The 25,142-nt window shown below is 44.7% G+C and overlaps 2 protein-coding genes across 3 annotated transcripts in view; one reads left to right on the plus strand and one right to left on the minus strand.

Annotated features, from left to right (window-relative positions):
- The window catches only part of JSRP1 (junctional sarcoplasmic reticulum protein 1), a 189,168-nt gene extending 185,112 nt beyond the window's left edge, over nt 1–4,056 (minus strand). The window contains exon 1 of one of the 2 annotated variants that reach the window (XM_069216934.1): nt 3,934–4,056. In XM_069216934.1, the coding sequence (XP_069073035.1) occupies nt 3,934–3,969 (36 nt within the window). In that variant the 5' untranslated portion in view covers nt 3,970–4,056. The remainder of the gene's footprint in view (nt 1–3,933) is intronic. The other variant, XM_069216930.1, reaches the window with a different exon arrangement.
- A 5,622-nt stretch (nt 4,057–9,678) lies between these two features.
- On the plus strand, nt 9,679–17,623 carry OAZ1 (ornithine decarboxylase antizyme 1). Its single transcript, XM_069216169.1, is given in 6 exon segments — nt 9,679–9,871; nt 12,841–12,898; nt 12,900–12,986; nt 13,438–13,610; nt 13,832–13,917; nt 17,288–17,623. Coding segments are annotated over 6 exon segments (648 nt in total). The 5' UTR covers nt 9,679–9,758; the 3' UTR covers nt 17,419–17,623.
- Nucleotides 17,624–25,142: the final 7,519 nt, after the last annotated feature.

Below are 25,142 nucleotides of genomic sequence, written 5' to 3' on the forward strand. Positions count from 1 at the left end.
AAGTGGGGATACAGGCCGGTAGAGCTGGGGACAAGGCAGTTGGTGTCTCTGTCTTCTCTGCAGGTTTTTCAGCTCAGCAGTCCTTCTTCGTCTTAGGTTGCAGGAATCTATCTTGCTGTGTTCTGGGAGCCCCTAAATACTCGATTTAGGGGTGTGTTTAGGTCTAGGGGGTTAGTAGCCAATGGCTACTAGCCCTGAGGGTGGCTACACCCTCTTTGTGCCTCCTCCCTGAGGGGAGGGGGGCACATCCCTAATCCTATTGGGGGAATCCTCCATCTGCAAGATGGAGGATTTCTAAAAGTCAGAGTCTCCTCAGCTCAGGACACCTTAGGGGCTGTCCTGACTGGCCAGTGACTCCTCCTTATTTTTCTCATTATCTCCTCCGGCCTTGCCGCCAAAAGTGGGGCCGTGGCCGGAGGGGGCGGGCAACTCCACTAGCTGGAGTGCCCTGGGGTGCTGTAACAAAGGAGGTGAGCCTTTGAGGCTCACCGCCAGGTGTTACAGTTCCTGCAGGGGGAGTTGAGAAGCACCTCCACCCAGTACAGGCTTTGTTACTAGCCACAGAGTGACAAAGGCACTCTCCCCATGTGGCCAGCAACATGCCTGGTGTGTGGCAGGCTGCTAAAACTAGTCAGCCCACACTGGTAGTCGGTATGGTTTCAGGGGGCATCTCTAAGATGCCCTCTGGGGTGTATTTCACAATAAAATGTACACTGGCATCAGTGTGCATTTATTGTGCTGAGAAGTTTGATACCAAACTTCCCAGTTTTCAGTGTAGCCATTATGGTGCTGTGGAGTTCGTGTATGACAGACTCCAAGACCATATACTCTTATGGCTACCCTGCACTTACAATGTCTAAGGTTTTGCTTAGACACTGTAGGGACATAGTGCTCATGCACTTATGCCCTCACCTATGCTATAGTGCACCCTGCCTTAGGGCTGTAAGGCCTACTAGAGGGGTGACTTATATATACCTATAGGCAGTGTGAGGTTGGCATGGCACCCTGAGGGGATTGCCATGTCGACTTAGTCATTTTATCCCCACCAGCACACACAAGCTGGCAAACAGTGTGTCTGTGCTGAGTGAGGGGTCCCCAGGGTAGCATAAGACATGCTGCAGCCCTTAGAGACCTTCCCTGGCATCAGGGCCCTTGGTACCAGGGGTACCAGTTACAAGGGACTTACCTGGATGCCAGGGTGTGCCAATTGTGGAAACAAAAGTACAGGTTAGGGAAAGAACACTGGTGCTGGGGCCTGGTTAGCAGGCCTCAGCACACTTTCAAATCATAACTTGGCATCAGCAAAGGCAAAAAGTCAGGGGGTAACCATGCCAAGGAGGCATTTCCTTACACACTTTCATCAGCTTTTTCTCTTCTTGTTGCTACTTTTTCTCTGTGGATCTGCATGTTGTCATGGTTCACGTTGCCAAAGTAATTGGGGCAAAGAGGGATTGTCAGACTTCCGAATGTTTTAGAATTTACAAATCCTTTTTTAAAACGGTCTTTCCAGCTGCACACATGGCACTTTTGTTTTATGGAAAGACATTCACCCTCATAAAGAAACTCAGATACACAGGGCATTATTTATAAGGTGATTACCTGGAAACCTCTTTGATACAACAAATGATGTCACACACAGGGTCGGGTGGGCCTACAGGGTGATCAGGCAGTGACGAAGAGCTGGTCTGAGAGGTCAGTATGTCAGCCTGTTTTTAGCTGTTTATGGTGCCTGTTTTAAGGTCTGCTGGGCTAGGTTTTACTGTTGATTTCACTGATAGTAAAACAAAAATTGCCTACCTCAAGCTCAAATTCATGCAGTATTCAATACCTTGCAAAACTCTTATACATGTATTTACAAGTTCAAATCTGGCCAAATTTGCAAACATTGGCCACCTTGTTTTTGCTATCTAATTCACTAATATGGGCCACTTTTATTTTGGTGCCAAAGAGCTATTTCCTGACTCGGTTCTACCCTGGTTACATATTGTTTGCCCATTCTTGGACTTGTGCATGGCGTCTGCATGGATATCAGTGTGGTTTGTGCCACTCAAGCTATTGACATGTCCTCCAATGGCCTCAGTTTCGGGAACAGTTTGCAAAGTAAAGCGAATTTTCAGTCCGCTATTACTGAGATTTTAGAACCTTTTTGTTGTCATGCTTGTGAAAATCACAGACTTCCTTGCATGATTTCAAGCCATTGACAAATGTGTTGCCGATCTCGCCTACGTTTTGGCGCAAGGAACTGGAAAATATATCTTTCACAGTTCACCTTTTTTCTGTGGCATTAAGTACTAAAACAAATGGTATTTGAGCCTGATATACAAGAGCAATGATGGACGTGCCAAGTGCTTTTAAAAGGTCAAGTATTGTCCGTTATTGAGTACCTGCACTTTTTTAATTTGAAAAGGAACGTACCTGCACTTCTCAGTACCGCTGCAATGCATGGAATGGGAGTACTAGTACTCCTCAGAACAGGGTGACCAGGCTTCCCCAATCTGCTGGGACAGTCATGGTTTTTCACCAGCTGTCCCGGCAGTTTTTAAAGAGGGTGTCTGAAAATGGTGTGAGGTGCATTTTTATGATTTCCAAATCAGAGATAGTTAGCAGATGTTATAAGAAAGCAATTTAATTACCAGGCATGAAGCTGGCTTTTAAAATTACATTTTATTTATGTTCTTAGTGCCTCTGCTGTAATTTTATGCTGATGAGCCATGTCATTATGCGTGCCCGGTTGAAGTAAAATTGTAGGCCCTACTCTGCTTTTATGAAATGTCCCGGTTTTTCACCTTAAAATTCTGGTCAACCTATCTCAGGAGCAAACATGTACCCTAAATAATGGGTACCTGCACCTCTTAATATCCATTTAAAACACTTGACGGGCTCACTCTGATTGACACCGCTTCCTGCGAGGGTGATCTGATTTCAGGTGCACCTATCCCTACTGATCATCGTCAGAGAACAAAAGGTGACAGGGCACTGAGGTTTAAAGGTATCAGTGCTTCACTCTACCAGCTTCTTGCTTGTCCACCTGGAACGAGAGCATCTGCTCAACTGTCATGATGAGGGAAGGTTTCACCCACTGCAAGTATAAGGTCACTGGGAGAAAGTGAAGAGAAACACGACAATTATACCGAACATTTTTTAACGTACATGTCTTTGAATGTGAACCGTAAAATAGAGCCAGTATTGATGGTGTTATGGAGAAGTTCCCAGAGTGGGCCCCGACGTAACCATAGTTTTCTTGTCTGCCCTGTTCCACTTATCTACTTGTATTAAGGGGCCACCATTTCACACCCTGTGAAATAACATTACAGTATCTCGCGCTCTGTACGTATCACTTGTGTCGTATACAAAGAAGTAATACTATAGTGACTCCCACGAAACATTAACTAGAATACTAAAACATAAAATTGTTTTTTGTTTGTGGTGTTGATAAGGCGGCGTCGAATTATAGTTTGTTCTTCTGCCGGCCAACAAAACTGAGTAAAATGTAAGGGGAACAATAGAGGAAAAAAACATAGGTTTCCGGCAGAATAGAAAAAAATCTTCATCCGATGACTTCTACCTGACTTCAAGATGGCCACCGCTGCAGACTTAAACCCTTTCCAATGTACGGACTGTCTGAGGTGGCCATTTCCAGAGTCAGGCAATTCGTCGTTACGTCATAACTACTACCACCAACCTATGTGACTACATTTTGCCTGGCGTCAAAATGGCCACATGAACCCAATTCAATACAGCCCTGCTCGTAAATTATTATTCGTGAAAGACAAGCACATCAGTATTAACGAACGTTATAAATTCGAGCAAGATGCGATTGACACACGTTTCAACCGTCGCGTTCTTCTCAGTTTTAGAACCATAAACACCGCTATGAACGTCCCTGCGTATTTGAGCTAAATAGGCATAAAATCACACGCATTCAATAAGTACCTCATATTTCTCCAGCCTGTCAGCAAATTCATTCATGCCTTCCTCTGAATTCCGGATCCTTAACTATGAAACAACAGCGGACGTCACATTTTCAAAATGGCCGCCTCTCGCACGTGACGCGTGAAATGGGCTTGGTTATCCTAGTCCATTTGTATAGCCGCTTTCGGTCAGAACTTTCTCCTTTGCAATTTGAAGCCACAGATAAGTTACCTGTGTGGCTGCAAGCACTATCATAAGAAATGCACTATCTGTCTCTTATACATGACATTTTAGAAGACAAAAGTGGGTGACTTCTAGAAAACTGTAGGGAGAATGTATTTCCCCCATTGACTTCTATTGGGGCATTAAGCAGGTTACTGTTATTTATTGGATTTGCAAGTCTGCTGCTGTAGGATTGGATATTAGCTAAACAAATGTACTTTTTTTTCCTTGCCTGTCAGGAGCACGGAGAAAGCGCTATAGCAAACAAAGAGTGCATGATGCAAGTGCTGTGCACTGACCTGCAGCAGCAGGTTACTGGCAGTGCACACTCTCTGTCAGTTGAAGCCCGCAGAGAAATCTGTTTTTCACATGCAGGAATCGAGAGTCGGGAGACTAACCTTGAAATCGGTAGTCTCCCAACTGAATCGGGAGGGTTGCTATCTATCTATCTATCTATCTATCTATCTATCTATCTATCTATCTATCTATCTATCTATCTATCTATCTATCTATCTATCTATCTATCTTGTGCTTTAAGTGGAAATATAGAAGTGCAGGTACTCACTCTAGCCTCTACTCTCCCATTAAATGTATTGCATCAGTACTGAGAAGTGCAGATACTCTCCCGTTCAAATTAAAGAAGTGCAGGTACTCAGTATCGAAGAATACCTGCCCATTTAAAACACTGTATCTATATATCTATCCATCAGCTATCTGTCGTGTATGTGATGAGCCATTGCAGATACTTCATTGCACTGTATAATATGTGCAGCACCAGCCCTGCTAAGTGCAACATATCTTGGGTTATAATAACTAATTTCACAAATTTCTCTGCATCCTTGTACTACCCGAAATCTGTCAAGCAAATCAGCTGAGTTCAGCCTATACTTTGAAATTGACTGTTTATAAGTAACAATAACTTGTTTCCCCATTCTTAGGCTTACGTTTGTGTAAACATGAAAATTACTTATTTGATCCATAAGTGGAGCTTGTTGATTTAGGAGAGACAAAACATTAAAAAACATATTACATACATGGACCTAATGAAATATTGTGCTTTTGCTGATTGCAGTTTATTATGTTTTGTGTCCAGCCTTTGTCCTCTGAAGAGAAATGCATGCTCCAGTCATTTTATGAAAATCATAGAATCCCATGTTTGTTATGAAGAGAGTATGAGCAAAATATCACTTTATTTAGTTTTCATTGTTTTTGATAGCTTCACTGTGTCATTTATATGTGTGACGCCTCCTAGATGTCAACCAACAGGGGATACGGCTTTAGCTTCACGTTATTGTAGATAGATAGATAGAGTAAGCATATTATTGTGTTGTATGAGTTCAGTTCCCAATCTGCTGATCTAAAGACAGGCTGAACTGGTTTGCCTCTGAGATTTCTGCCGTTGCAGAGAGCAGACAGCACAGGTAAGCCACAAGTTACTTTGGATTTTATTTTACCAGGCTTGTACATTTCGGCTAATGGGGCTCTTTGTCATCTATTTAGGATAGCAAATTGTCCATTGTTGTTGTGAAGTAAAACTGCTGCACTAGACAGCAGTTTGATTAAATCTATTGTGGGGTCACAAATCTATCCAGGAAATTCCTATTAAAAAATGCAAATCTATTGGTGACCTAGTAAGAGCACCTCAAACATGTGCCTTGCAGGGGTTTCAAGGTACTTTCCAGGTTATTGCATAAAAAAGAGCTAAAATATGTAATCTGCCAGATTATGTACATGATCATGATTCCTTTTACCCAAAATAAAATGTAACTCATTGTGTCACATGTGGCAGTGAAATGTGACACACCAGCAAACTGAGAAGATGGAACTGTCACACATAGGCAAAATTAAAGCGTGGCATTGATATTAATTTAATTTTTCTTTACATTTTGACACCAAAACATCTACTATTTAGGCTACACTGTAATTCATCAATTTTATTTCAACCAAGCAGTACTGTCCCTTGTGCATACTTGGCAAGCAGCTGGCTCTCCAATAATGGTTAGGCTGGATGATTAAGTGGGTGAGCTCATTAAAGTGAATGGTGAAAGGGTATTTTTAGAAGGTTTGCGAAGATGGCGACCTAATATAAGTCTATGGAGGTATGTTGCTTTTTGAGGAATGTGCATAATATAGCAACAAGCATTGCCAAAGTCAATAGATCTCGCCTATTCAAGAGCTATTGGCTTTGCCAATGTGCTTTAGCCATGTTGTTCACCAGCGTGGTTGCTTGTCAGCATTGCTAAATGTTAGTGGTGTAAAAGAGACTGGAGTAGTGGGGCAAAGAGTGGAGTAGAGTGCTGTAGAGTAGAGTGGCAGAGAGTGTTGTGTATTTCAGGGACATAGTGTAGAGTCGTGTGAGTGGCATACACTGGAATGGCACAGAGTAGAATGGACTTATGTAGAGTGCATTGGTGTAGAGTGTTGCAGAGTATATTGGCAAAGAGTGCAGTGGTATTGAGTGCAGTGACATTGAATTCAGCAGTGTACAATCTAACATCATAGAATGTAGTGGCGTAGATTGGAGTGGTGCATAGTAGAGTGCAGTGGTGCAGTGTAGACAGGTACAGAGTGGAGTGGTGCAGCATAGAGAGGCGCAGAGTAGAGTGGCGCCAAGTGGAGTGGCACAGAGTAGAGTGGCGTAAAGTGGCATAGAGTGGGGCAGAATGGATTTGGCATAGGTTAAGTGATGAAGAGGACAGTGGCATAAAGCGGGCAGAGTGGAGTGGCATTGGGTTAATTGATGCAGAGTAGAGTTGAGGGGTATAGAGTGCAGTGGCATAGAGTGCAGAGTAGAGACAAGTGGCAGAGTACAGTGGTGTAGAGCGGTGCAGAATAGAGTAGCATAGAATGGTTCAGAATAGACTATAGTGCCATAGAGTGCAGTGGCATAGAGTGAAGTAGTACAGCGTAGAATGATGTACAGTTCAGTGGCAGATAGTGCAGTGTTGCAGAATAGAGTGTCAGAGTGTAGTGGTGTAGAGTGGAGTGCCATAGAGAGCAGTGGCATAGAGTGCAGTGATGCAGAATAGAGTGCAGTGACACAGAGTGTAGTGACAGAGTGCAGTGGTTAAGGGTAGAGTGGCGTAGAGTGAAGTGGCACAGAGTGGAGTGGCATAGAGTGGAGTAGAATGGTGTGAAGTGCAGTGGCGTAGAGTTGATTGTTTCAGAGTAGAGTGAAGTGACAAAGAGTGGGGTTGTGCAGGGTAGAGTGCAGTTGCATAGAGTGGCATAAAGTGGAATGGGGTAGAGTGAAATGTTGTAGAGTGCATTGGCCTAGAGTGCACAGGCACAGAGTAGATTAGAGTGGTGTACAGTGAACTGGCGTAGAGTGCACAGGCATACAATGGAGTGTTACAGAGTAAAGTGCATGGGCAAACAACATATTGGTATAGAGTGCAATGGTTTAGAGTGCAGTGTTGTAAAGGGTTATAGAGTACATTGACGTAGAGGGGAATGTGTAGTCTAACTGGAGTGGTATGCAGTGCAGTGGCGGAGAGTGCAGTGGTGTAGAGTAGAGTGGGAAAGAGTGCATTGACACAGAGTAAAGTGATACAGGGTAGAGTAAAGAGGAGTGGCATGAAGAGGCATAGAGAATAGTGGAGTGGTGTAGAATGCAATGAAGTGGAGTGGTATAAAGTGGAGTGGTGCAGAGTAGAGTGCAGTGGTGTGGAATGGCGCACAGTAGAGTGCAGTGGGGTAGAGTAAAGTATTCATAGTGTGATAGCACACTGCAATTACAGACAACACATTTTAAATTGAAATGACCAGACATTTGCACAAACATACAGTTTTACTAATAAAAATATACAATGCACATACAATAATGTCTAATATGTTTTGTTTTGATCATATTAAAGGTTTTGTTTCCAACACACTTCAGAAATAATAAAATGTGTGCTTCATTTGTGGGTTCATAATTTTGATAGGTTCTGAAAAACTTACACAGTTCATTTAAATGTTGTGTGCTAGAAAATAACTTTCTCCTACCCCCAGTATCCAGTAAGATTGTCATATAATCCTCACATTCTGAAGTCAGAGAAAGAAAAGTAAACAAGCAATCTTGGAAGACAGTGCCTCATATTTGACCTTGGTCTTTGAATGCACACCAAATGTGATGAGATAAGAACAAGATTAAAAGGCCTGTTAACAGAAAGCAAGTTTGTGGAAGGATACAGAAAACACGGAAAGCCTAAAGCAAATAAAGACATTAAATGGAAAGCCAGAAAGTGTGAGTTATAAACCACAAAGCCAATGGTAATCAACAAGCAAAATGCATTCCTAGGTCAGCTTTCTGAAAGTCCCCAAGATGTCTTTAGCAAACCAAACAGCTGTATTATCTGGTAGGCTGAAACCTAAAAAAATGAAAGCAGCCAAATGTGGGTGAATAGATAGATAAGCTAGTGCACTTCAGCACCTTGTCACTGGAGGGATGCACTATATAAATGCAATTACAATATATTATCCCATGCAAGTCTCTTTTACTGAATTGTGTTTTAGTCATGGTTACAGGCACTACTCAGTTCACACTCATTTGGATGATATCTGCTTCGTTCTTGACATGAGTGGCAGAGCAACGATCTCGACTGGTGTCATTAGGACAACACCATTTCCTAGTCAGGCATATCTACTGTGGTGAAGCCATGACAACATCATTGCATGTATATCAATGAGTATTTGGAGGTCAACTTGTAGTCTATGTCATAATGCATGCAAGGTTGTGTGCTAGGTGGCCATATTGGAAGACTACTAACAACCCTTTTAAAGCCTCACAAAGGAGTGTGCTGGCCTTAGCTGATATGTGTACGTAACATCCAGTGCTGAGGAGTAAGGTATGCATGAATCTAGACTACATGAATCTAGAAAACTAACACTTCAGCATACCTTATGCCAGTGTTGTGACAAGTGGATTGAGATTTTCCCACCCATGTATGTTCAAGTGAACACAATAGAAAATTCACTTGAAGGGGTTGTGGAAGTGTTCAGGTTACCGAACTGCAACTAGGGCTTTGTACATTTTGCGTTTCCAATCCGCCCGTTTACGAACACAAAAAAGATCTGTACATTTGGCCCCTTAATGTGTCTTTATATTGTCTCTTCCGGGAGGTATGGGTAAAAGATGTCTGATTGACAGGCAACCATACCCTCACTTTAGCTCATAAAAAAATAGTCAGGCCGCCTTCAAAATAGCCATTGGATTCCACGTCTTTAGCCTTAAAAGGCTGCGATCGCTTTCCGAAGGGAAATTGTAATCAAATTGGTTCCAAACTGAAGCTCCATTTACGTTAGTGTCAGGCATGAAGACCTTTCATTTCAAGCTTCCGCTCGATGTGCATATTCATTGACACAGTTCCAGACTTATTGCCTGACCCTAATATGGACTTTAGCGGGACAAATCTTCGCTCTAATTGTCCCCGCCCACTCTCGCCCACGCGCCACGTCACAGTACAGTAGCAGTTTGTGACTAGACGATTTTTTCTTTCTGGTACGTCACAACGGGAGGCGGGGACGAGGGGGCGTGACCGGCGAGCTTATATATAAGAGGGACTACTGCGTTCGGCTTCCGCCATTTTGAGTCTGCGAGAGGAGGGAGCGAGAGGTTCCTGGTTTTAAACCAGAGAGGCCGGATGGTGAAATCCTCTCTCCAGCGGATACTCAATAGCCATTGCTTTGCCAGAGAAAAGGAAGGACATAAACGAACGATGCCCATCATGAGTATTATCAGTACCAGTAGTGACAGGTAGGCTCGCCCCCCTTTCGCACCAGGCCTGCTAGGCCTCAGCCTACCGGGCACCAGGTGACAGACCCACCCCTCCTTGGAGGGTTTCTGGTCATTGGCATTCTAGCTTTATTGGTGGGACGGGTTCCTCTATAAGGTAACTGCGATAGGCTGCCCAGTTGACTGTTTACCATGCTAGATATTTCATGCTACGTATGAAGGTGGGGCGAGGGGGGCTTAATTTCTCCGAAATATTTCCACTGTAGCCTTCCTTTTAGTGTAAATTTTGTCATCGTGATGGAGGATTGCAGATATGTTTATAGATGTTATTTTAGTGCAAGATATGCAGTTGAGGGTTACGGAATACATCGTATTAAAGGAGGTTGCACTTGTTAATAGGTGTGAATGTCGACGATTTAACGAGTTGGCTGTGTTCCCTGGTACTTCTGTTTTCTTTCAGTTCCTGGATTCTCCCTTTGCAGAACGTTCTGGAAGGCCCTCCATTCTTTCGCGAACAAAAAAGGAACCTCCATATTTTTCCCTGCAGCCGTCACTTTTTTTTTTTTACCTTCATATATGCTAGAGAATGTCTCTGGAATATCATGCACAATTATTTATAAATTTCATATAATCGTTCTTTATTTCTTTAATTGGAACATTTATTTGCTTGATTGTTACTAATAAAATTCAAGTGTGTTTTCCAAATATTGTATCCGTCTCTTTTTGAGGTAATTTTGTCTTTACAAAAGCAATTTCTGCGTTACATATTCGGCTGTAACTGGACCTATTGCAATTTTAGGTTTTAGTGGGGCCTAAAACGAAGTTGGACAGGACAGCCTCCTCAAAAAAAGCTGTTTGAATAAGCAGTCCGACCTCACTGCAGACGTTTAGTGCCACCCGAAATTGACTCTAGGGGGAATCAGGATTAAACATTTTCCAATTGCCCTTCAGGTAACCTCGGAGTCGCTCTAATGCGCCAGTGGGGAACATGACCATGTATGCGATGCCTGGGATGCGGGGGCCAAGTTGAGGCAACGAGTGGGTCTGCGGGTAGCTTTTTTTTCCCCCTGATGTAAGCCTGCCCGCAGGATAACAGTACTCTACAATAGAGGAAATTGTAGCGCATAAACAAGAGCGACGACAGCTCAGAAGGGGTAGAGCCACCTGGAGAGCGAAGGCTGGAGAGGGGCGGAGCAGGGTGGGAGGGGTGGGGCATTCTGTGCGGCTAGTGTTTTCAATGGTTCTTTACCAAAGAGTTACCAGCCAGAACAGTCTAATAAAAGGGAACTGAGTGCCAAAGGCCCCCCCTTTTTTTTTTCTCTTCTGGTCATTGGAGAAAGTAGAGGGTGTCCGACTACTTTTATGGCCGGTGGAAGATTTGTGAGGATTCAGTGGTTTGTACTTGGAAACCCGCAGTTCACTGAAAGTGAAGGCATACCAGTTTTTCTGACCTCGGCTCCTGTAGTCGAGCGTGATAGTTTAATGCTAAATGCTGATGTGATCCATGCCGTGAAAAACGCTCAGGAAGACGGATCTGTGGGGTTATGGGATGTATGAATTGGGATCAAACATTAAGGTACAACCAATGAATGTATGGAAGCGCATCAGGCCTTCGACCACCCTACAGGAGGCACTCATCAGCGGTGTTTATGGTACATGGACCTTAAACTGGAGATGCATGGAAATAATTATCCGGACGTTTACAAGAAGAATGTGGACTTAACGTAGCCCATTCGGTTGAAGCAGCAGATGGACTCTGATGGCGTTTTGAACTGAATGCCCCTTTCTCGTTTTTGATCCGAAACCTAGCCACCAAAGGTGTTTGAGGTAATGTGCCCAAGAGCACAATGCGTACTCCAGGTGAGATCCAAATGTAGGTTAACCTCACATAGCCAATAGTTACCCCTGGGTGTTTGCAGTTAAACGTAGCCGCCATTCACCTTCCCTGACTTTGGAATTTACATTCATCGTGTATCTCCCCCTAGGGTGATTGCTCGGTGTCACGGTTCCCGGAAAACGGACGAAACGTATTAAACGCTTTATGAAACCACGGGGCTGCACAAAGCGGTCTCGTAATCAGATTATACCGGCTCGATTATCTTGAGCGACCCAGTCCCAACAAATCTACTTTTAATAGTTAATGCAGAATTCAAATCGGGATCGTTTCCACTTCCTTTTTTTTTTTTTTTTTTTTAAGGAGCCAGGTTTCCCTCCGTTACTAGGTACATATAGTCAGTAGTCTTATATTTATACCATTAACTAGGCCTTAGATGGGAGTTTAGTGGTTCCGCTTACAATACTCTAGTTTCCTTTAACAATTAGTATAAGCCTATAACCAAATTAATAGCGTCAAAATGGTGGCATTGCGTGCCTGTGTATAAACTAGAGCTGCAAATGGCTGCTGGTTGATTGTGGAAATTTCCCCAAGGGCCTCGGTTGCTGCATCTGCTGAGATGACGCAACTGAGCAGCTCGGCTGCAGGGTGAGATGGTGCATGGGAGGGGCCTGGGCTGCACATCTCTCGGTACAGTGTGAGCAGAAACTGGGCTGACGCCAAATGCAGGCAGACTGGCTTGTACATAGCGGCCTGATCTTAATATGCAGGCGGCATCAAGGCGCTTAACTGTGAACATTTAACACAGCGCATTCTTGACAAACCTGTGTTTAATTTACGCCTCTGGAACATGGCACCAAGGGTCACATCAGAGCTACTGGGGACACAACCGTGTACTGTCATCTACGAGATGAGTGTCTCTCCTGGTCCTCTGGCCGGGTATATAAGTGGCGCCCCCTTTAGATTCTGTCCTACTTGAAAGAAGCCCCCTCTTGCCTAGTTGAAACTCGACTCTAGATAGTTTAAATTGTTCCTAGTCTACCTTGTACCAGGATGTTTGCTCAGCCTTGATGTGTTTATTATGACCCCGGCTAATGTTAGTGTTCAAATTCACAATCACGTTGCATGTTTTCTAATTGCTTTTTTTCTCCCACAGTTCCATGGTTTCCATCAATTGCAGTAGTAACCTGGGTCCGGGGCCTCGGTGGTGCTCCTGATGTCCCTCACCCACCCCTGAAGATCCCAGGTGGGCGAGGGAATAGTCAGTGGGATCACAATCTTTCAGCTAATCTATTTTATTCAGTGAGTATTATTTTCATGAAATTCCACTTCATTGCTTCTGTTAAGTTTTCAGCGTTTGTGTAGCAATTTTTTTTTGAGGTCTCGCCTTTCTACATTGTTGTGAGATGTTGAGTTGTGCTTTTTTTAACCATAAATATGTATTGGCTGTAAAAAAAAAAAAGTGCATGGTGTATTTGTATATCCTTCCAAATGATAGTTGTGTGTGATATAATGGGCATCTTGTGACACATTGTGGTAGTTTGCACAACATGTGTTTTGGGCAATTTAAACAATTTTAGTACCCGTAGTATGTTTGAATCCGAAGTGCTTGTGTTGAAATTATAAGTATCTTGTAGAAGTCGCATCAAACTACGATTTTAATTCCTCAAATTGACTATTGTATTAAAATTATACTGGGGGAAAATCGGAGTGGAAAGATGGGTGTGAAATTTTCTTTTTCCCTTCTCTGAAGGATAATCGGCTGAACGTAACAGAGGAACTTACTTCAAATAATAGGACACGAATCCTTAACGTCCAGTCCAAACTTACGGAAGCCAAGCTCGTGAACTGGAGAGCAGTTCTGAATAAAAACAACCTCTATATCGAGATACAGCCAGGCGCTCTCCCTGAAGGAAGTAAAGATAGGTATGCGCTTTGTGTGCTCGGGTTTGTTGTGTGACCTGGGGTGATTCTGCCTTTGCGTTGTCCGTCTCAAACATTACTGTGTAGACACGATAATCCTGTTTCACACACCGCCCTTTGAGAACCTTGACAGCGAGTCTAATTTTAGTTAGATTGTACAGATGTTGACTGACAAATAATTGAAGTGTACATTTCTAATTTGGCTTCCTTTTTGCTTCCTTTAGCTTTGCGGTTCTGCTTGAATTTGCTGAAGAACAACTGCAAGTTGACCACGTCTTTATTTGTTTCCACAAGAACAGAGATGACCGGGGTAAGGAGGGCACTCTCCTAATCACGTTTGTCCTGAATCCTTTTATTTCATAAAGTGCCTTAACTTGCAATAGCTGAGCTTGAACTCGTTGGCCTCCTATCCATTCCCAGCTTTGGGGCCAGTGTCCAAAGCAACTCCACATCCCGTTCCCTTAGTAGTTATGGGATACTAGTTGGCATTAAATTCATATCCGAGCCTGTTTATTACCTACACTTTACCTAATCTGCTGCCTTGGTGTCCCTCAGTACGTTATCTTGTATAAAAAGCAGGTACTGCAAGAGTACAACATATGCGAAGGGCCCATTGCAGAGCCCTGAAAGGGCGCTAGCTTGAGCTTGTTGGCAGTGCCACGGCTAGTTTGAGTTTCTGCTAGAAGGCAGTGTGCGCCAGGCCCCCGTGTAGTCCGCATGAATCTAGAGACTAAAATGCGCTGCTGCTCCCTCCGAAAGCGACGGCAGCATGAAACCTTGACTCTGTTCTGCATTGTTTCTGTGGGCGAGCACAAAGTGTTCAAACCACGCCCATGCCACGTCAGTCACTTACACTGGTTCGTGGGCTTGCCTTTTAACATCCGCTTGCTTTCATTTGTGAAAGGCATGCATACGTCATGCCTTTTCTGGTGTTTAGCCCACCTCCACAGCACCGGTAAAGTACCAAAAACATACAAGGCTCGATTTTCAGCCTGGAGTCCGGACTATCTATTTTCCACGCAGCACATTCGCTCTGCGTTTTACATAGCGCGAACCTGCTGCGTGTGGTGTTTTTTTTGTGTGCTTTACAACGCTAATAGTTAACTCGAACAAATGCGAGACCTGTTGCATTGAAAATGCTTGTTTAAACATGTTCCTAGTTTTTATTTTTCGAAGCGCAGCCAATGACCAGATAACTATTGGTGAGTGTGCGGTCTGGTATGTTTTAATTCTTGCGCTGGAGTTCCAACTTAATATTTTCCTGCAGTATCCCATTAAAATAACTTAAGTGAAGTTACCTGAGATTTTGGTGCTTCAATTCACTGTGGAGATAAGGGTTTGCCGTTTTAATTGTACCTTTGCTAATTTTCTTTACTTTGTGTAAGCTTCATGGCAGTTGCTGTGCCGAGCTCACTTTCATGCATTTACCGAGGGTGCCAGCTGCAGGTGAATGCGACCGCTTAAAGTCCGACCATCACCACTTGACCCCATTATGGCCATGTGCAAACTGTTACATTCCATAAACATGTAGACTTGAATCTATCCGCTGTAGTAATGCATGTGGTGCTTGCAGTAGTTCTTCAGGACGCTCACCCTAATAGTGAAGGGTTTGCATTAATGAACCGTGTACACTTAAGTGCACGTGTAGAACCGATCCTGCCTTTGCAGAAAGTCTGCTTTCACAGCCACCCAGGCAGCTGTAGCGCTTGTGCAACGGGTGATAAACGTATTGGAGCGCTTATCACGTTGTTCAGTTAACTAATAAGTCGCATTTTGTGGCTTTCCCATGAAAGCATCTGATATTGGTAAATGTTTTATATAAAACTGGAATCCTTAGTGAACGGTGCTCTTGGCACAGCTGGAGAACCGATACTACAGTATTCACTGCACTCAAAAAAACTCGCCCCATAATGCTTGCGGGGCTTTAATTTTAGAAAACTTTTTGGGGGTTTACAGCAGCACGAAATTGGTCGGAAGAGGGTGGGTGGGGGGCGAGCAGATGGCAGAAACGTGTGAAAAGTGCACAAGGGAGCAGCAGACAAACACTAGTAGCGTGGCTCAGTAGAGAAGTATTAACTAAAAAAGAGCTGTACCAAGGCACAATGACCCATGCGTGGGACAAATACAAAGGATGGAGACAATGATAAGCTGTAGGTGATCTCCAAGCCCACAACAGGAAACAAAATGACCTGAAGTCAGTGCACATGGTGTCTTGGCGAGACCTGAAATGATCGCTGTCATTACGTGGGTTTGCACATGTGATACATGCACACAGCCAAGTTCTCACGATGCACGTCTGCAGAATGATGGAGTCGCATTATTGCACTGTTGTCCTGACCAGCTGAACCTTTAAAAAAAAGTGTGGTGTCAACGTTCTGTGCTGTTTATTTTGCTTTCTGTGGCACATACTTGAAGTAAAAATATAACCATCTTGCACAGGACAACCCAGATTAATTTCCTAACTAGATGCGCTCCACACTGGCATAATGCCTGTACTCAGTTCTTAATTTGTAAATTAAGAGGTGCCGGTGCTCAAAGCCCTTCTCTTAAACACGAGGCTGCTGTATTTAAATCTCCTAGCACTGAATACTGAGGCAGGGTACTCCTGAAGCCATCCCGGGCCTCTTCAATCCTTTTACGGCCACCCCTGCCCCTTCAGCTCACCCTACAACTTTCTACTTTGTCCCTTTGTGACGCTTTTTAGTTTTTCCTTCTTTCACATGTCTTTTGCGCGCAGCAAATGCTTGAGGCATAAGAATAAGCCCCGCCCCTCACAAATAAGTGCCGGTTTTTAGCACCGGAATCGAGCACACATTAAGCACTACCTGTACTCCATCGTAGTGCCCAAGATGTATTGTCATCTCATTGCCTAGTAATCTGTCACGCAAATGTAACTTAATTATCGCAGAACACATTCACTCAGATCCAAACTCCATAAGGTGTGCACTGTTTCAATCACCTTGAGTTGTCCACATGATGAACTAACGATTGAACCAGATCAAAGCTAGTCCGCTGCAGAAAACAGCCAAGTTCTCCTTTTTCGCATGAAATGTGAGATCACAGCACATAGGTTTACCAAGCCTTCTGTTCTTCCATCACTGTTGTGGAAGAGGGGCGATAGCGTTAGGCTGTGAGGAGATAAGCTGGTCAGTTCACCACTGTTGCAGTGGGAAGTCCAGCTGTGCCCCTTTAAGTCCTTAACATGTCTTATAATACGTTTTGTCCCTTGCCAAGGCAGCCAATGGCCTGAAAGGAATTTGTAGTAAACTCCAGCCCAGTCTATTTTTCATTGGGCTGGTGCTAGATGGTACATTTGGTGGAGGCTAGGAGTTGGCCAGCGCCCACTCCCTGATGGTCCATTAATTGTGTCCCACTGAGATTGTCTTGGAGCAAAGTTTGGTGGGATACAATGTTGGTTCGAGTGGATTAAAATCTGCAGATCTTCTGCTTCTTAGTGTTCTAGACTGTACTGCTAGCGCTTTGTTTTTGACCACAGAACAGACGCAAGTCTAATACAATTACCTAAAGGAAATGTGCATTTAGATGGTTACTGCAGTGACCTCACGTGCAACCACTGCCTGGATTCTGACACTACCACGAGGCTATGGGTAGATGAAGATGATGATGACGACTGAGGCATTAAGGATTATCTCTAGTGATGATTTTCGTTTTTATTTCAGCTGCATTGCTTCGTACCTTCAGCTTTTTGGGCTTTGAGATTGTGAGACCAGGTCATCCCCTTGTCCCCAAGAGACCAGATGCTTGCTTCATGGCGTACACCTTTGAAAGAGACTCTTCGGAAGAAGATTAGACAAGTCTTCGCATCTTTTAGAGCTTTCCTGTTGTCATTTGTAAAGATGAAATTGTGGAAATTGTCAACATCTATTACATTTGTTTTCGATGAGTGATGTTACGAGAGTGGAGAGTATACGTAGTGGGGATGTTGAGAATTTCAAAGTTTATCTGATTATTTTTGTCTCCATGTTGTGATTGTACGAATAAATGCTCACTCCAAATTGGTAGTATATTTCTTGACGTTTAATATTGTGTTTGATGCAGAAATATTTGCTTTGATTCTAAATAAAGGTTTATATTTTACTTTTTTATTTTGCTGTTAAGATGTTTGCACTTTAAAAGCTAACCCCATTATTTTGAAAGGTCTTGTGTAAAGACGTTTGTATGGCGGTAATGCTGTGCGTCCTTCAACTCATCTGTTTGAGTTTAGGAGTAGAAGATCAACATATTAATGTTTGTTACACAGGAGTCCACTGGCTCCGGGTGTTAGTGAGCGATGGAAACCAATCTTTGATACACTCGCTATTCATGTCTGGCTTTATTCCATCTCTTCTCCTGCACCCTCTTTTTTTTTTGTTGCGTCATGTGTCTTCATTTTATCCCGTTTCCCCTCCCACGTCCTCCCGTTAGTCATTCCACTAATCTTAACCTTCCATACACTTTCTCTTATTCTCCCCCCCCCCCCCCCCCCCCCCCCCCCCCCCCCCTTGTATTCTCCGTTCGGCCACTAGCTTTAGCCTTGAAAAAGGCTCTTTAGAGCTCTTTGAGTCCAGTTACGAGTGCATGGACCACAACTTGATGGGACTACTTCCTCGGGTGTCAGCGCTTAGCATTCGAGTGCTCGGCGCACCTTTGTGGTTTAACGTGCCTTGTATAACCCGAGCTCGGGTTGTGGTAAGGTGTGCAGCTCCAGAAAAATATATATTTTCATGTCAGGATCAAATGCAGTCATTTGAGTGCTCTTAATTTTCCATTATGTTGAAGCAGACTGAAATAGTACACGTATATCAGGTAGATCAAACTCATTAGAAATATAGACATCTCCGTACTAACTCCTAGTCACCATCTTTAAACCCTATAAAAATGTGCCACTCTTATACCTTTAACCCACCCCAAACATGCCCTTACCGCCCATTACCCTCACATTTAGCCATGAAAGTACGTTACCCAATACCGTCGCCCATTCCTAAACCCTAAAAATATCCTTCCCACCCAAATATCCTTGCCCAGCCTAAAAACCCTTAGTATCTAAAATATCTTTACCTACTCTAAGCACCCTTACCCACCCTAAAAAAATAAAACCTTACCACCCAATACGCTCACCTATCCGTAAAGACCACCTACTGCCCAATACCATTAGCCACCTCTAAACTCTATAAATAGCCTTACCACCCAGTACCCTTACACCCCCCATATCTTTGTAAATGTACACACTGCATAGTTAGCGTTTCGTGGTGAAGACCACGTTGTAACTGATTTCCCAAGAGTAACCTTTATTCCTGCATCATAGAATCGTCATTGATGAGACACAAATGCTGAATAGAGCAGTAACCAAAGTCATTAAAAACCAGCTGCTGGGCGGGAAATACATGCTCCTTGTTGGCAAAGCGTAGTCCTGCACGACATAAAACACCCCAGTGTGAGTGTGCTTCCTTCACCCCGAGTTTAACCTCTCTTCTTCCCCCACCTTGCTTGGCCAACACTCTAATCTTGAAACAAACAGACCGTCCTTTTCGTGAAAAAAGTTTCTGCGCCCCCCCCCCCCCCCCCCCACCCCCAAAAAACACAATGTTGTCAGCAAGGGTGCTTCTCTCCGCGCTAGCATGGGGAGTGATCCCTGTGCAGGGGTGTAGATACCCTAGGTGCAGTAGCACCAGGGTCCAAGGCTATGGGGGCGGTGGCAGGTCAGCCCAATTACGTGGCTCTTAATCTGCCTCGAAGCATGTCCCAGTGAATGCTGCTTTGGACTCGGACTAGTGGGCCGCGGGTGGGACACCTTAGCTAGGCCCACGATAGGCGGTGTGGTCCATGTTGGTGACAGAGGAGACTTCCTGGGCGGCAGCTCATTTGTGAAGCAGGTGTAGTGGCACCGGGGCGACTTTGATGAGCTTTTCTAAAGGTGCACAGTTCTCGGAGACCGAGAGGTCCCTCGGGGTGGGAGTGAAGAGAGGGACAGAGAGCTAAATAAAGATGGGTCCTCACCGCCTACTTCCATGAAATGTGAATGTGCTGCTGGTTCACTAAATGCGAGAGGCTGCTTGGGGATAGCTGAGCGGGATGTGAGGGGCGACTTGAGACTTAGTGGCTACAGATTTGTTCTTTATGACGAGGTGTAAGGTTATCAGCAGACTTCTGGGAAAACTCGCTTTTAGTCGACACAATGTTTGATATACTAGTGGGATCCAATTGGGTTACCCATTACTTAAATCTATGCTTTAAAAGCACTTTTATCTTAAACTCGAAATCACTATGTAACGGCCTATGTTGAAGTGTTTAATACAATTTTAATATGGCCTACATATTCAGTGCTTTGTTAAAGGCTTGGACCTCGCAGCACTATACATAAGTCACAATTTGCCTGCCAATTGTAATGCAACCCGTGGTCCCTCTAGCACTAGACTGCTTACGGGTTGCAAAACCTTGTCTACAATGGCCCCAGTTCACGAAAAGCTGCCATCCTCGCAGAGGTATTCAAATGTTCCCCTTCAGTGAAGGTGCCTATGATGCAAAATTACGACTAATAGAAAGTTGCCTGTTCTTCGCAAGGCCTCTGGCTGAGACGGTGCTAAGGATCCCAATCTCATTAGAGGGGTGTATGAAGCAGTGTTTCTTACGACGGCAGAGATTTGATGAGCATACGATACTTCCCAGCTTTTGATTGGTCAGGACTTTATTTGTAATGACTCCTTTCTAGGGTCCTTCCAGTAACATTTTTTTTAATGCAGTCTTGAGGTGTGACAGGTCATGAAACGTGAGCATTTCTGAAGTCTGCATGCCTGAAAGCGGAGGACCAGGATCTTGAGATCCAGATCTAGGTATTGCAAGAGAACTTTACCCTGGATTGAGAGTGCCGAGAAAACAAAACCCTGTCTGAATAAGTGGTTTAATGATGGAGTATTGGCTTGTCTGAATTTACTGGTGTCGGGTCTGTGGATTCTCGATGCATGATAAAGTATTTCGCTTCCAGAGCTACTGACATTATTGCCAACTTGGGCGTTATTTGTTCTTTTCAGTCGAGCAGATCGAATCCATCCTACAGTAATAAGATATACAAACACTGGAGGGTTCTAATTTTCGTTTCTGTAATGAAAAGTAACTGCTTTACTTGGTGAAATACTTTACATTTTGAAAAAAACAGACAGATATTGTATTGACGTACAATTTAATTTGAGATTGTTTCCAGTGGTGGTTCCTACGTGAAGCACGTTTTCTGGGCGATCTTGTGTCTGACCAGGATTAGATTTTACTGAAAAGCTATGTGAGCCAATGTGGGTCAGAGCAGGGGGTCTCCAAACTGGGGGCCTGGGCAAAAGGGGCACTATGCTAATGACGGGGCTTTGTTTTAAGGTGAAGACACTTTGGCAGAAGTACAGGGGAAGGGACTGCAAAAACCCTTCACCCCCCCCCCCCCCCCACACACACACAAGTGCCTTGAGACCTCACGGGTGAGTAGCGCGCTCTACACATTTCTTTGATTGATTGCCCCCCCCCCCCCCCCCCACCCCTCTCACTTCTAATCATCATCTGTGGATACTTGACACGTTATGAAGGCCTGCCTGCCTGACCAGAATAGTATGTTTGGGATCATGTATTTGATTGCATTTATAAAACGGTAACAAAACACATGCAATGTTTCATTTTAGACCTATTTAAACATTGCCAATTTAATAGAATTGTGAAAATTCGGAAGGGGTCCCATTGATTCCCCCCCCCCCCCCCCCCCCCCCCCGGGGAGAGAAAACACTTAAAAGTTTGAAGCCCACTGGTTTAGAGGGATGTACAGTTGACCTGCTGAGAATGGTCTGCTGTTTTATAGACCGTAGGTGTTCCAAAATTTTCCTAACTGCAAGACCTGTCAAGGAACAAAAAAGTGCGAAAGGTGACAGTTTACATTTCAGCATTTTTCTTTTTTAATGTGATGGAATTCGTGGCCTATACCCAGGGCCACTGGAATTATGCGATTGTGCGGCAGCAATGATTTTTGCATGATTATAGATTTGCCACATGATCTCTCTGCCATATAATCTCCAGATTTTAATAACAAATGTTTCTCTTAAACGGTTCAAAAGTTACTAAATATGCTAAAACACTATTAGCTGCTCAGGCCCCTTGCCAAGGTGAACTAGTCACCTTTCTGTTGCTTATTCCTATATTTTGGTGTTAAACTGGTATTAATGAGGTGCAACCAATTGCCCAGAGAGCCTTACCAAGTTTAAGACTGATGAAATAATACTATCACAAAATGCGCTGCATAATGTACTCAACCCTGCCGGATAATTTGGCCCTCCTGTTGCACAATTCCAGTGGCCTTGCCTATATAACGAGAACTTACTGTGGGCTTCAAGCTCACTCGCCGGCTCAAACGGAGGCTTTGTTTTCACTCTTGTTAATTACTAAATTTGATGTGCACCTAGAATATTGTCTCTTTAGCACGCTTTTGATTGGCTGAATTGTTCCACGGCTCACTTTTAGGAAAGTTTTGTTACTCTTGCCTTGAGCGTGCACGTCTTTTCTTCCCTCGCCAGTCTGCCTCTCAGGCTACCCCTTCAGTACACAAACCCGCGGCCCGGGGTAAGCTTAGAAGTATAGTTGTGGCAATGACAATGTCTCTTGCCCCCTGCGGATGCCAGGCTTCCTTGGGTTTCATGTAAAGCCGGCCATGCTAACCTGGAAACCTCTGCCCCTTTTGGCATGGATGAGAGGGGCTGGGTATCTTCGGTACAAAGACATTTTGTGCAGTGCGTGTCATTTTCAGCCCAAAATACATTTTGAGCCAGAAAGTATATTGGCGCTGCTGTGTGTGCCACTTAGCTTTGGGCCTTCATGTGTGGAGAATGCCAGGGTGGGGGTGAGGATTCTCAGTGACTTGAGACATTTATCAACTCCTGTTAAATTACATTACTCATTCAGCCTGCCACACACACCCCTCACGTGGATTTCTCTCCTAGTTCATGCACGTGACTCAGCCATGACAATGAGAGTATAATGTGCCCTCGTTGCATGCGGTACTCACTGCTGTGGCCTGTAATGTGAGTATAATGTGCCCTCGTTGCATGCAGTACTCACTGCTGTGGCCTGCAATGTGAGTATAATGTGCCCTTGTTGCATGCGGTACTCACTGCTGTGGCCTGTAACGTTGCATGCGGTACTCACTGCTGTGGCCTGTAACGTTGCATGTGGTACTCACTGCTATGGCCTGTAATGTGAGTATAATGTGCCCTCGTTGCATGCAGGACTCACTGCTGTGGCCTGCAATGTGAGTACAATGTGCCCTCGTTGCATGCGGGACTCACTGCTGTGGCCTGCAATGTGAATATAATGTGCCCTCGTTGCATACGGGACTCACTGCTGTGGCCTGCAATGTGAGTATAATGTGCCCTCGTTGCATGCGGTACTCACTGCTGTGGCCTGTAATCTGAGTATAATGTGCCCTCGTTGCATGCGGTACTCACTGCTGTGGCCTGCAATGTGAATATAATGTGCCCTCGCTGCATGCGGTACTCACTGCTTTGGCCTGTAACGTTGCATGCAGTATTCACTGCTGTGGCCTGTAATGTGAGTATAATGTGCCCTCGTTGCATGCGGGACTCACTGCTGTGGCCTGTAACGTTGCATGCAGTACTCACTGCTGTGGCCTGCAATGTGAGTATAATGTGCCCTCGTTGCATGCGGTACTCACTGCTGTGGCCTGTAACGTTGCATGCGGTACTCACTTCTGTGGCCTGTAACGTTGCATGCAGTACTCACTGCTGTGGCCTGTAATGTGAGTATAATGTGCCCTCGTTGCATGCGGTACTCACTGCTGTGGCCTGCAATGTGAGTATAATGTGCCCTCGTTGCATGCGGTACTCACTGCTGTGGCCTGTAACGTTGCATGCGGTACTCACTGCTGTGGCCTGTAATGTGAGTATAATGTGCCCTCGTTGCATGCGGCGCTCACTGCTGTGGCCTGTAACGTTGCATGCGGTACTCACTGCTGTGGCCTGCAATGTGAGTATAATGTGCCCTCGCTGCATGCGGTACTCACTGCTATGGCCTGTAACGTTGCATGCGGTATTCACTGCTGTGGCCTGTAATGTGAGTATAATGTGCCCTCGTTGCATGCGGGACTCACTGCTGTGGCCTGTAACGTTGCATGCAGTACTCACTGCTGTGGCCTGCAATGTGAGTATAATGTGCCCTCGTTGCATGCGGTACTCACTGCTGTGGCCTGTAACGTTGCATGCGGTACTCACTGCTGTGGCCTGTAACGTTGCATGCAGTACTCACTGCTGTGGCCTGTAATGTGAGTATAATGTGCCCTCGTTGCATGCGGTACTCACTGCTGTGGCCTGCAATGTGAGTATAATGTGCCCTCGTTGCATGCGGTACTCACTGCTGTGGCCTGTAACGTTGCATGCGGTACTCACTGCTGTGGCCTGTAATGTGAGTATAATGTGCCCTCGTTGCATGCGGCGCTCACTGCTGTGGCCTGTAATGTGAGTATAATGTGCCCTCGTTGCATGCGGGACTCACTGCTGTTGCCTGTAATGTGAGTATAATGTGCCCTCGTTGCATGCGGTACTCACTGCTGTGGCCTGTAATGTGAGTATAATGTGCCCTCGTTGCATGCGGTACTCACTGCTGTGGCCTGCAATGTGAGTATAACGTGCCCTTGTTGCATGCGGTACTCACTGCTGTGGCCTGTAACGTTGCATGCGGTACTCACTGCTGTGGCCTGTAATGTGAGTATAATGTGCCCTTGTTGCATGCAGTACTCACTGCTGTGGCCTGCAATGTGAGTATAATGTGCCCTCGTTGCATGCGGTACTCACTGCTGTGGCCTGTAATGTGAGTATAATGTGCCCTCGTTGCATGCGGGACTCACTGCTGTTGCCTGTAATGTGAGTATAATGTGCCCTCGTTGCATGCGGGACTCACTGCTGTTGCCTGTCGCAGGTTGCAAGAAGTAGCTAGAAAGCCATTGGAAGCGCTACTTGCTTCCTTCCCTCTGTTTTCTTTACGTCTAGCAGCGCCCCCTGGCGGGGAATACCAGCTGCTGTGATCTGAATAAATAAAAAGAAAACACGCACTGGAAGAGAGCAACCGGGAGGCGGGTGAGAGGTTGAAGAAGCAACAGACGTGAAGGTGGAAACAAATTGCTGCTGCTGGGCCCCCCAAAAAGGGGAAAAAAGTAAAATTATTGTAGGTGAAGGATTGCGAGGAGCAAGGTGAAGGGGAAACAACGGGTGCAGGTGTATTTGAAGGGGGTAAGCAGTACATCAGTGTGAGAAAGAAAACGTACTCATGGAGTAGTCATTACAAAAATTAATAAATAACAAAAGAAAGTTATACCTTGTTTAAGAGCAGTGGAAGGTCACCAGTTATGAATCAACCATGGTAAAGACATTATTTTGGGGGAGGGGCATACACAAGAAAAGGATGGAAATCCATTGAATAAGAAGCAAGCAAATGAGTGACAACAAACCCAGCCGATGGTAGGCAAGGGGCAGACTCCAAGCCCATTATATAGTTTTGGTA

The sequence above is a fragment of the Pleurodeles waltl genome, chromosome 12 (assembly GCF_031143425.1).
Source record: "Pleurodeles waltl isolate 20211129_DDA chromosome 12, aPleWal1.hap1.20221129, whole genome shotgun sequence".
In the NCBI taxonomy this organism is placed as follows: domain Eukaryota; kingdom Metazoa; phylum Chordata; class Amphibia; order Caudata; family Salamandridae; genus Pleurodeles; species Pleurodeles waltl.